At 40.7% G+C, this 12,640-nt stretch overlaps 1 protein-coding gene across 1 annotated transcript; it reads left to right on the forward strand.

Moving 5' to 3' along the window:
* The first annotated feature begins 299 nt into the window (after positions 1–299).
* Positions 300–7,902, forward strand: LOC139737966 (zinc finger CCHC-type and RNA-binding motif-containing protein 1-like). Its single transcript, XM_071648634.1, has 7 exons — positions 300–383; positions 3,264–3,292; positions 3,691–3,802; positions 4,487–4,594; positions 5,379–5,524; positions 6,472–6,541; positions 7,249–7,902. Exons 1-7 carry the CDS (start codon positions 300–302, stop codon positions 7,393–7,395), a joined length of 696 nt encoding a protein of 231 aa, XP_071504735.1. The 3' UTR covers positions 7,396–7,902.
* The last annotated feature ends 4,738 nt before the right edge of the window (positions 7,903–12,640 follow it).

Here is a 12,640-nt window from a genome sequence, read left to right on the forward strand (position 1 = left end):
GCTTTACCCACCCACAACCACTAGCCGTGCTATTCGAATCTGGGACAGTAACCGACGCGCGACCGTCGCGTCGCACGTACGCACAACCAACCAAAAAGCACTGCACAGCCTTGCCAAGCCCCTTCCCTGCTGCGTGCGTGCGCGTCTACACTCGAAACGTACAAACGGGCATTCCCCTCTTCTCTCAGCTCAATGAACGCGATCCGATCCGCAACGGAACAACAGCTGCAGTGTACAAGTGCCTGTGCTGTGTACAGTACATTTGTACTTAGGTTTTGGTGCTGTGGTTGCCAGTGAAGATGAGTGGGGGACTTGCTCCAAGTAGGAGCACGGCATATGTCTCAAATTTACCCTTTACTCTCACTAACAATGATTTGTACAAGGTGAGACTTTCTTTGATTATTTTTATCAAACTGATATAGAAAGATAAACCACCTGTGCACGATATGTTTTGAAGCAATAACCCCCAAATTGAATTCGTTAGTCCCATGCGTTATAAATTGTGTGAGAGTTTAATATGCAGCGAAAATTTACCACGTTTTACAGGCGTGTTTATGTTAATATTCGGCACTGGCTATGCAGCCTTCAAGGTACGTGTATGTAGTGTCTTGACTCTTAAGTGACTTGTATTGGCGTGTTTCAAATTAGCGTAGCAAGGAGCAGGAAGCTGTCTTTTTCCATAAAAATTTCACCAACATCTTTGTGATTTTTTTATAAAATTGAATTAAAAATTTTATTTCAAACTTTTTTTTTTCAATTAAACTTTAAATGCTGGTGTGGTGAGGACATTCATGTCAATCAGATGTTTAATAATTTCACTATTTAAGCTTGAAAAGTTTAATTTGACGGTCTAGCTAGGAGTAGGACTACATGTATCTACAAACTTAAAGGACAAGTTCACCTTCATAAACATAAGGATTGAGAAAATGCAACAATATTAGTAGAACACATCAGTGAAATTTTGAGGAAAATTGGACAATGGATGCAAAAGTTATGAATTTTTAAAATTCTTGTGTTGGAACCGCTGGATGAGGAGACTACTACAGCTTGTGAGTCATATGCGTACAACAGTATAAAGAAAATGTAAAAGAAAATTCAACATATTTTCACTTTTTTCGCATAATAAAAGAGCACTTGACTTGCCTCTTTCTAAGGGCAGGGGGAATAATATTACCCATAACATCTGTTGGTAACGAGTGAGGGGAATGTGTACTTTTTTCAAAAGATGGAATTTTGTGAAATTCTCTTTATATTTTCCTTATATTGTTGTACGCATGTGACATCTAAGTTATTCATACACTGCAGTAGTCTTCTCATCCAGCGGTTACTGCACAAAAACTTCAAAAATTCATAACTTTTGAACGGATTGTCTGATCTTATTCAAACTTTCAATGATGTGTTCTACTAATATTGCCACTTTCTCTCAATCCTTATGTTTATGAAGGTGAACTTGTCCTTTAAAGGGGAAGGCTAGTTACTGATCAGTTCGGGAAACCCACTCACAAGGGGGGCCCCTCCTTATAAGTAACCCGTCCCCCTTATAAGCAACCCCGTCCCCCTTATAAGTAACCCCCGGGGCACCCCTTATAAGGAGTCTCCACGCTTTTTTGCAATACAACGCGAAAATGAAAGGACTGCGGCAATTCGCTTGATTATGTCCATAAAGCTTCACAAGTTTCCTAGTTACTCACGAAATTTGAGCAAAATCGGTTTGAGGCATCATATCTAAAATCATGGATTTAAATGCGATGTCAAACGACCCATACGAATGCTGAAATGCGAGCGATTACTGGCGTGAGTGTCGCCAGGCGCGGCGGCGCGGCAATGCTTGAGTGCAGACGTGGCGACTGAGTACGTACTCAGTCGCCACGTCTGCACTAAAGCATTGCCGCGCCGCCGCGCCTGGCGACACTCACGCCAGTAATCGCTCGCATTTCAGCATTCGCATGGGTCGTTTGACATCGCATTTAAATCCATGATTTTAGATATGATGCCTCAAACTGATTTTGCTCAAATTTCGTGAGTAACTAGGAAACTTGTGAAGCTTTATGGACATAATCAAGCGAATTGCCGCAGTCCTTTCATTTTCGCGTTGCATTGCAAAAAAGCATGGAGACTCCTTATAAGGGGTGCCCCGGGGGTTACTTATAAGGGGGACGGGGTTACTTATAAGGGGGACGGGTTACTTATAAGGAGGGGCCCCCCTTGTGAGTGGGTTTCCCGAACTGTGATCAGTGGGAATCAGTGGAAATGCTGGGAGATGATTGTTCCAATCATTATGGGATTCATTCAAGAGTTCATTGTATATCTATTGTTGTGTGAAAATGATTTGCTTCAGAATGGTCTCATATTCAAGTAATGTGCAGTTTAATGCTTCCAGGTTAGCGTCCCTGGTCAGTGACGGAGCATTAATCTGCACATTACTTGAATGTGAGACCGTTCTGAAGCAAATCATTTTCACACAACAATAGATACCAGGTATACAATAAACTCTTGAATGAATCCCGTAAGGATTGGAACAATCATCTCCCAGCATTTCCACTGATTCCCACTGATCAGTTACTAGCCTTCCCCTTTAAATTATTGATGCAAGAGAGATGGCGGTTACGCACAATAGACAAAACTATTACTACTAGTAAGGACAGTGGTTGAGCATCTCCCTACAGCAAGCAATGCACTGACATGCATGACAGGCTTCCCTCTGTCTCCAGAGGAGACCTCAAACTTCAAAAAGTAAAAAAAAAATGTTATAAAACGAGAAACTCCTACAGACAGTCAGATTTTCTGTCTACAACTACATACAACTTACCCCTCGGCTCTATGAGTGAAAGGGGTGTGGTTACAGTTTATGCTGATGATTATCGAGTCGTGTTCCATTCTGTTTGGACTATTGCACATGCGTGTGGATGTTGGGTGTATCACTACTATCAAAGGAATGTTACCACAAGATCATTTTGATGGAAGGGTTGTTGAGATAGTGGCATAATTTTGGGGTATTTACCCTATCTGGCTAGGGTAGAATTTGGAAAAAGTTACCGTGACAACGTACTCTAAGCAACATTTTGCTGGGAAGGTTTCAAGGTTTTCCTGTATTTTAGACCAAAACTGTTTGGGGATGTATGTATACTGAGAGTAATATAGTGAGTTCTTTGCAGTTCAAAGCATACTAGTAGTATCACATGCTGAATGTTATTATTGGCACATTTACTATTAAAGAAAAATCACACAAATTAATGATGTTTTATTATCGTTTTTGTTTACAGATATTTGGAAAGTTTGGCGAAGTTGCAAGGTGAGTCACAATTAGCACACATAAAAAGAAAACATGCGCACATGCATGCACACATATCAAATGAGAATAGTTTACAAATAAATTGATGATAAATGGATGTAGTCAAAGATACAAGTTCAGTCACCAGGGTCTAATAAAACTACCGGTACAGTACTTAGCATAAAATGCACATAAATTGTTGAAAATCTTACCAACTATTACATAGCTGAGAAGAACAATTTCTAAATCCTAATTGAAAATAATGTCTCACTGTTCAAAACATTTATAGACAAGTACTGTTTTATACATTATTTGAGCTATGAAAATATGTGATTGTTTGCTCTTGAATGTAGATTTTTGAAATATACAGGTTCATTGCTTGCAATCATCGACTTTCTTTTTTGACATTGATTTTGAAGGGTAACCGTGGTAAAGGACAAGGAGACCAGGAAAAGCAAAGGGGTGGCATTTGTCCTCTTCAAACAGAGAGACTCGGTCTACAAGTCCATCAAGTCTTTGAATGGGAGAGAGGTGAGTGCTGAGAAGGTTTGGTGGTACATGTACCAGCCAGATCTACTTCTCTCTATCATCGCAGTGTGCATTGGAATAAAAAAAAGAATGGAATTCTTGCATGGTTGTCAAATTTTCTACAAAGCCATCCTCTCTAGCTCGGGGGTTACAGAATGTTTTTAGTTTGCCAAAAGTTCAAAATCTGAGCAAAAAAGAATACAACACTCATGAATTTCCAAAGGTTTCATCCTTAGATTCTTCCCATCTAAACTGGGGGTATCAACCTGGATTCCTCTCTCCGTGCTTCGACAACCCCCCCACCCCCCCCCCAAAAAAAAAATTCATTGGCTCCTGTAGGTATTTTTTTAAACACACATGTTGTACACATATGCACATACACACTTTTTTTACAAGGTGTGAACATCCATCCCTCTTCATATTTCATGATATCTTCACCGTAACCCTTTGAGGACGAGTCCTGAGTATACTCGGGCAAGTGTCTATGGGAAATGTGTGTTGTAGCAAAATCAGTCCGTCTCAGTGGGTTAACATAAGCATGAAGAGTTTTCAGCAAGAATGGGTCTCACCACTCTTTTCTCTAGTATTGTAAGTAAGAAAACATGCAATCTATAGATGTTATGACCTTTTTTTCTGATCATTAAGTCAGTGCACAAGTTAATGTATAGTTTGCTTCCTTGTATTTAGCTGTTTGGCAGGAAATGGAAGGTGTCTGTAGCAGATGATAATGGCAGAGCTGCAGAGTTCATCCGTAGGAGAAACTATCCCGACAAATCAAGATGCTATGAGTGCGGGGTATGGATTACTGCTTGATTGTTAGTTGTTTGCATGGTTTATTTGTTCATACCTGGAAAGTTTAGATAAAGATATATATGATATACAACAAGTGTATCAAGTTGATAAGAAGTATTCAATACACCCCAATCCTCTAGATTAAAGATTTGATAATGTTGTGGTTGGCATGATTCATTCGCTACCCACTGCAGGGTACATTTGAAAACTATGAATAGCACTGGTCAGTGAATATGTGCATTGAAGCATCTAATCTTAAATGGTTGACTCTAGTAGAGATTCTTTGGCTGTGTGCATACTTACACAAAGTTCAGTGATAAAGCTGTCCACAAGTTTTGTTTTTGTTTTGTTTTTTTACCAACCTTCTGTCAATGATATCAATCAAAATACTGTAACTTATCATATTGATTTCCCTTTTACCCAGGGCTGCGCACTAACCCATTTTTTTTTCTTCTACTGGTCTGACCTGTCTGTCGGACCAGTAGGTACCCAGTTTTGCCATTTGTTTACTGGTCCATTCCTGAAAAAGTTACTGGCCTGACAGTGATTTTTACTGGTCAGGGACCATTTGACCAGTGCCAGTGTGCAGCATTGCTTTTACCCCTTTCCCAATGAGATGATAAAAATCCTCAAGAGGCCTTTTCACATGACTTTCTTGGCTACCATAGTCGATGGATTGAAAGAATTCTCTCTTCATAGTCGTGCAGTTATGTGAAATCATTACAAAGCTTAAGAATTCAGTGAAACAACAATTTGTGATTTGTGATATATTATCTGTCTTTGACAGGACTTTGGTCACCTCAGCTACTGCTGTCCCAAGAATTCGCTAGGAGATCGTGATCCACCGCCCAAGAAGGAGAAGAAGAAGAAACAGAAGGATGTCACCTCACAAGCTACCAAGAGAAAGTACTATGATGATGAAGATGAGGATGAGTGAGTCTTTCATTCCAAAATCAACATTTTTTCATTAGTCTTGTATCCATCTCATGAGATGCAACCAATCTAGGCCCCCCTTTTTGTATATTCGTGTGAAATGTAGAAAAGATATGGCTGTGAAGTTTATCAAATCAGATGGATTTCATATTTGGGAGCCAGATGTCATATATTGTGTCAGATGGGTATTATACACTTGTGAGATTCAGATGTCAGTATTGGAGTCAGATTTGCGTTACGTATGCTACTAGAATCAGACTTGTGTAACACAATGATGAAACAACAGAAGTCATCTGTTTCGGATTTATGTCTCTTCACTTTTCCAATCCACCGTCTAACAAATGAAAAGTCAAAAATGCCTCATGTTGGCAGTGCTCCAGGAGAATGGATAAGGTTTAGAGAGGGTTCATGGTTGTAAATGCCATCACTCAGTTACTGTCTCTGCTGCCATTTATTATAGTCCTCCCCCTTTACTGCTCTTAATGCAACTGAGACATTGCCATATTATTATTCTTTTTTTTTTCCTTGGGGGGGGGGGGGGGGGGGGGTGGGGGGATCCTATTTTCCCAGTATGGAAGGTCCTCACAAGGTCTTTTTCCCTTCATATTGGAGTTCCAGGTGTAGCCTGGCACTATTAAATCTTAACTACTTAAAATGTACATGTATGAACAAGTGCCCTGATTATAGAACTCGAGATTGTTTGCACTTAGTTGTGCTGCGAAATTTAATTCAAATAATGAAAGTGATTAGGTGAAGAAATACATCCTGTCACAGGGTGGGCAATAAGAAATTCATGAGCCTTTGTCATGCAGATGATGTAGAATCTTGAATATACCGTGAATACCCTGTTTGACAGTTTCTCTTTTTTTCACCTCCTGCATTGTTTGGAAATGAAAGATTTTTTGAGGTAATATGTCTGTTTTCTTGTCACTCACAACACCTTGCAGTGAGGAGGAGTCAGACTTTGAGGGTGAAGACCCCACCCTGGAGAGCCTTCATGCAGCCATCAGCTCTGAGGTTTGTTCATGAGTGAAAATCATCGTCAATCTCCTTGTTTCAAATATCTGGCAAGCCCTACTGGAGTAAGCATGGAAAGACTGAACAGAATTTCTGTGAAAAAAAATGGCAGTTTAATATTAATGACCAATAGCCACTGGATGTTTGATAAAGAATGAGCTAATTAAGCCATTTTTGCCAAGTTGTAACCAGTTTTCCTGCATTAGCAGTGATCTTATTACTATGCTGTTGTTTGATCTTTTCCTGTACAATGTATAGCTGACAATTTCTTCTATCTTGTATATGGCTCGTGAAGAATGTCTGCAAATTGTATTTCTTTTCAAAACAGCCCTCCGTGCTCTGGTATTTGTTTTTGAAATAAGAATTCCTTTAAGAACAAAAAAGACATTCCAACATCAAAAAAAAAAAAATATATCAAAAATTGGCAGGAATAGAAATGATGGAGACAATCCTCTGCTTTTATGAAAACAGACATTAAATCCTTGATTTTCCTTGATCCCACTTAGTGATGATTGTATATGAAAACTATCCATACTAACTTGTTGAGAAAAAAGTTACTAAACCTTGTCAAACTTTATAAAGTTTATTGAAGTTACACCTTAGAATCTTTGTTCTGTTAATATTAGATATTCCATACAGTTGAGATAATCAGTTGGCATTAATGAGTGTCTGCATCATTTTCTCTCTCTCCCCCATCTTGCCAACAGAGGGAAAAGCATGAAGAAGAGGAGTACAGACAAATAGTAGCCTCTGGGAGCTATGAACTTGCATCATCTAGCTCTGTTCCGATGTCCAAGAGACCCAAAGTGAAGAAGAGTGCATACTTCAGCGATGAAGATGAGCTGAGTGACTGAAAGGCTCTTGAGTGTGTTGACATCAATCTCAGGGCCCTTGTGAGGTTTCAGGACGCAGACCACCATGTGAATGATGGTATTTATTCCCTTATGGCCCATGGTGCCGTACACACCAGTTTCCTGTGGATACATTTATGTCTAATACTCTGCTGAAATACACCCGGGATGACTGAAGTCTACTATCATTGATGGATGGTCGTGTGACATCAAATATCAGTTAACTCTCAGTACAGGCAGAGATGTCTTTTTCTGAGGCTTGGATATTACCTGAGCCTGTAGAGAATAGAGCTCAAATCTTTTACAGAGTGTCTGTTCCACATTGGGTTGTGAGGGTAGTGCTGACTGACTCCCTTCATGTCAAAAGGGCGAGTGCTTTTATTTCACAGAGTGAATGTGGAGAAGAAGACATCATTGACATTCGCATGAGACTAGAAGAGTAATTGTAAGAAGAAGGGAGATGACCATTTGAAGGTACTCAATAAGCCAGTTCACAGCTCCACTTTGTAGGTGACCAAAAAAAAAAAGGTCATTTGTTCCAGCAAGTACGTTGATTTTAAAATTCACTGAGATAAGCATCTGTGATGTCATGATTGTTTGTGTAAATCTTATAAATGCTGCTTGCCAGCACATCCACATGACAGCAAAAGTGGTATTTGGCAATATGAAAGAAAGATATTGTTGATATACTGTATTCAGTGCAAAATAACGAAGTGGATGCTTTCCCATGAGTTAATTGACGGATCATTCTGGTCATCTGGTTTACGCAAATTCATTCTTTGTTTGAACAGGATTGATGAATCCCATAAATTGTTATGGAAAGTTCATGCATTATGTCCCTCTGAAAACAAGTGAAGTGTCCCTAACTGACTGCGAAAAAGAAAGGTCATTTGTACCAATGTGCACATGAGCTAACTCCAAACTGCTCCTTAGGGAGACAATCCAAGCGTGATAGCAATCAGAGGAAAGAGGATCAGTTCCACTGCAAAATCAACAGGATAGAGTGACTGTGGCTGTGGTGGAATGGCATGGAATGTAGTTTTTTATATATACTTCTAAAGGAAACCAAAACCCAAAGGAAAATGTGGACTGAGTGAAAGCAGCAACATTTAGTGGAACACACCAGTGAAAGTTTGAGGAAAATTGGACAATTGCTGCAAAAGTTATGAATTTTTAAAGTTTCGGTGTTGGAAGCGCTGGATTAGGAGACTACCAGAGGTTATGATGTCATGTGTGGACAACAACATAAAGAAAATATAAAGAAAATTCAACAAGCTTTCACTTTTCTAGCATAATGAGAGAGCATTTGAGCACTGCTTTTAGAAGGCAGGGGGAATAATTACAACCCTTAATGTATGTCAGTATTAAATTGATGGAATATGTAATTTCATGAAGAATGAATTTTTGTGGAATTCCATGAAGTTATTTTCTTTATACAGTATTATACTCTCTCCTCCACTGTAGCCAGAACTGATTGGTCAAATACTTGACCCTTCACCACAACTTCCTCGCATTCATATCCTCCTGTTGGAATTGTCTTGGAGGTGGTAGGCGACCTTTGGCTTCATAGTTAGGAGATGGAGCAGTGTCAGCGGTTCCCTTGTTTCATGGTCACTTATGCCCAACGTGGTTAGGGGTCTGGAATTGATGATGGCCTCTGCTTCTGTCATGAAGGTACAGAAGGCCTCATTGTCTAACTGGCTGCCTGCAGACTTCATCAGCGGCTCTAGGACATGGCGAACTGCCTGGATCTGTCGCTCCCATGCACCACTCATATGAGATGCATGTGGCATGTTCATTTGGAATGGAATCCAGTCACATCCATTCTGTAGTAGGTACTCTTTATCCTCAGTCTGATCCATCTCAGCTAGAAACTTTCGCCAGAAACTGCGGGTCCTTGCGGAATCTGGCAGACAGTTGCCTCCATCTCTTCATGGCTAGAATTTTCTTGTTCAGAAAATTGGCCTCATCTGACTTAGGGGCAAGGGCATTTCATAATGGCCATCAAGTCGCTGCCTAATGCCGTCTTCCAAGATAGACATAAGTCTAGCCTCTTGAATGGATAATGGCATTCTTTTTGGACTTGTCATTTGGAATTCTTGTTCCAGGATCTTGAGGACTGTCTCAGGCGAGAACACTTCCTTCACCTTGGTGGAATGTATGAAGTGGGGATATTCTTGATTCGTCTGGATCCTGTGGCATACAGCACCATCTTCAGATTGGGAAGGAGTCTGACACACTCTGCCCACTACACCCGAGCCGAGCGCTGTTCTCATGCCGTAAGGGTCATCTTCTCCACCAGCAATTACTTCTCTTGGTCTAATGGCTCTTGGGCAGTTGTTTCCTATTAACAAAGGAACTTTGAAAGCTGGGTTGTATATGGCATCAGCTGATCAGCGATTGGGGCTAGATGTGACCACCTCGCTCCTCAGGACATCAGCTTGGGGATTTGAGAATGCTTGGCTGGTACTTCTTCTTTTGTGAAGCACAGGGAAAGCTGGATGACCTGTTTCTTTTGAAGTCTAGAACCTCTAGACCACTGATCTCTTGACATCTCATGTGAGTGCTCTGGTGCGCTGTCATCAGCATGAGATCAGTTTCTTGTCCTTGTACTGTCATTTTGTCACACAAATTCTAATAGACACAAATCCAACATTGGACTGATCGTCAAGTATGGCATACTCAAAATACTCTCTTGATGGATTATCAGCGTGTCGGACCCACACTGGCACAATCATGCAATGGTCCTTGCCATCTTATTCTGGTAGAGAGCAGACGCATACACTTGGAACTTCCTGATGACCGTTCTGCCTTTTCCCGGTGTAGACACATCAAGTGTGCTTGCCAACACTTCTTGCACTTGTGTTTCTTGGGATATTCTTTCCCAAGGTGAGAACTACTCTCACTGCATCCCATGCTCAAATATTTCTGGAAAAAGAATGCTTTCTCTGCATGGTAAGACTTCTTCTGAAATTACCGGGCAGTCATCCAGGTGATGGTCTTGTTTGCAACATGGGCAGGATGAGTACTCTCCCCGCATGTTTGCTTCAGCAGATGTAGAAAATGACTGCCCTTGAAAGGTCTTGGACTTGGAAGGGGCTGACTTCTGCTTGTGCTCATCCCAGTTTAGAATGTTCAAACTCTGGGATATTCGCTTTCTCTGCAGCGCTTCTCACAAAATCTGTAAATCTCGCGAATGTTGGATATGAAAGTGCCATACCCACACCGTTGGCACTTATCAACTTCGTCTCTCCACTTGCATTCAAGGTAGGAAGGCAGCTTCATCACCCACTTGACTTCTCCTGTGGATAGTCAAGAATACCAAGTGAGTCAACTGTCATTTTTTGCAACACTGACTTGTTGCAGGAAGTCTGCAAATGACTGCAGTCCACCTGGGTTCCTGTCCAATATCTTTATCCATCAATTGAGCTTCTTCATGAATGCTGAAGACACGATGCTGGTGTTACCATATCTGTTGGCGAGAGACTCCCTTGCCTTCAAATATGCCTCATCGATGCCCAGTAGGAGATAGTGCTCTACCACCATCTTCGGTTCTCCAGTAATGTGATTATTGCACAGGTTAAGCTTCATAGCTGCGTCTAGAGGTTTTGAATCTACAAATCTTGAAAAGGCATTTCTCCACAGAGGGTATCGTATTGGGTCTCCATCAAAGATAGGAACGTCTATCTTTGGAAGCTGACTTGCTGCAGCCACTTGCTGACTTGTGGCATTTTGTCGCATGATCATGCTTGCCACATGATCAAGGGATTCTGAAACCTTTTCCATCCCAGATGAGGTGACTTTATCCTGTGTCACAGGATTTGAATAACTAACTTCTGTAACTATGGGATCCGAGTACTTAACTTCTGCATCATCTACTGGCTGTGACTTATAAAAGAATCTCTGAACAGATTCTTCTCTGCTCTCCTGTGGTAGCAAGATGTTGCTAGCCCTAGACCCTGTTTCTGTATGGTTTTCATCCTCATCTGACTCTTCTAACTCAGACAATTTCTGCTCAAGCCATTTCCTCCTCTTCAATGGTTTCAATTCCATCTTGGCCTTTTGCATCGTAATGGCATGTTCATGTTCCTTCTGCAGAATCTCGATCTGATCCTCTTGGTCCATTACATCTAGTTCTGCTTGAAAAGCTTTTCTCTCTTGACTGCTTTTCCTTTGCTGAGGTTAACTTTTTCTCATCTCCAATCTTCATTTCGGGCAGTGATTTAGACAAGATATCACCCTTGACAGATTAGATCTTGACCAGCTGAACTCTCAGCCTATCAAGTTTACTGGAAATGTTCACGGCAGCCATAATGTTACTTGCTGTATTAGTACAGTGGAAACTCGATATAACGAGATGGTCGGGACCGAGTCATTTCCCTCGTTATAGCCGATATCTCGTTATATCAGTAGACATAAAAGAAGGCATAACATAAAGACATTAATTTGCACATGTGGGACTACCCATCATATTTCAGTCAATACTGATAACTTGATATTGTTTGTGAGGGAATTACTCACCTTTATGGGTAAGAAGATGCTTTTCGCCAAGGAAATCCAATATCAAGTCAAGAATGTGTTTCTTATTAATTGTAGATGTTTGAATTTGTAAATTTACATAGCTTGCGATTGTATCAAGATCGTATGTGGATTGGTATGTGGTTATCGTATGGGTGTGTGTTGTATGGAAGCTTGAAAATGGTCTGCACAATGCTGTGTGTGTATGTGACACATTCTGTATGTACATTATGACTGCGTGTGTGTGAAGATGGGGAATTCCCTATGTAGAAAGCCAATCACAGCATCAGATTGCCTCATTCCTGCTAAACGTCATGATGATGTCATGTATACATTATGGCCGTCCCACCACATTGTATCAGTGTGCGCGCACACACACACTTACACACAACATGTAGTGCTAGCTGGAGTGCACTGAAGAAAATGATTATGTGTGTACAAGACAGTTTTTGGCGCATCAAGCTTTACAATCTCGGAAGATGATAGCACAGGCGAAGTAAAGCTTTACCGAAGGCATTTTGCTTTACCTCGCTATAGCAGGTTTGATCGGCTATGTTTTTCTTTGTTAGGAAGTCACAAAATTTATCTCGTTATAGCAGTTATTTCGTTATAGCCGATCTCGCTATAAGAGTAGCATTTTACATAGACTTGTGTGGAAGGAAATTTGGGACCGGGAAAATTTCCTCGTTATAACCGATATCTCGTTATAGCAGTGTTCGTTATACCGAGT

This window comes from Diadema antillarum, unplaced genomic scaffold (genome assembly GCF_040938485.1).
Source record: "Diadema antillarum isolate AM-2024a unplaced genomic scaffold, OU_Dant_1.0 seq00000717_RagTag, whole genome shotgun sequence".
In the NCBI taxonomy this organism is placed as follows: domain Eukaryota; kingdom Metazoa; phylum Echinodermata; class Echinoidea; order Diadematoida; family Diadematidae; genus Diadema; species Diadema antillarum.

What these genes read in the sequence shown, in the direction of transcription:
- LOC139737966 (XM_071648634.1), top strand. Translation starts at nt 300, where the DNA reads ATGAGTGGGGGACTTGCTCCAAGTAGGAGCACGGCATATGTCTCAAAT. An exon ending in CAAGATGCTATGAGTGCGGG is followed by an intron (nt 4,595 to 5,378) that starts GTATGGATTACT and finishes TGTCTTTGACAG; the next exon opens with GACTTTGGTCACCTCAGCTA. An exon ending in GATGATGAAGATGAGGATGA is followed by an intron (nt 5,525 to 6,471) that starts GTGAGTCTTTCA and finishes AACACCTTGCAG; the next exon opens with TGAGGAGGAGTCAGACTTTG.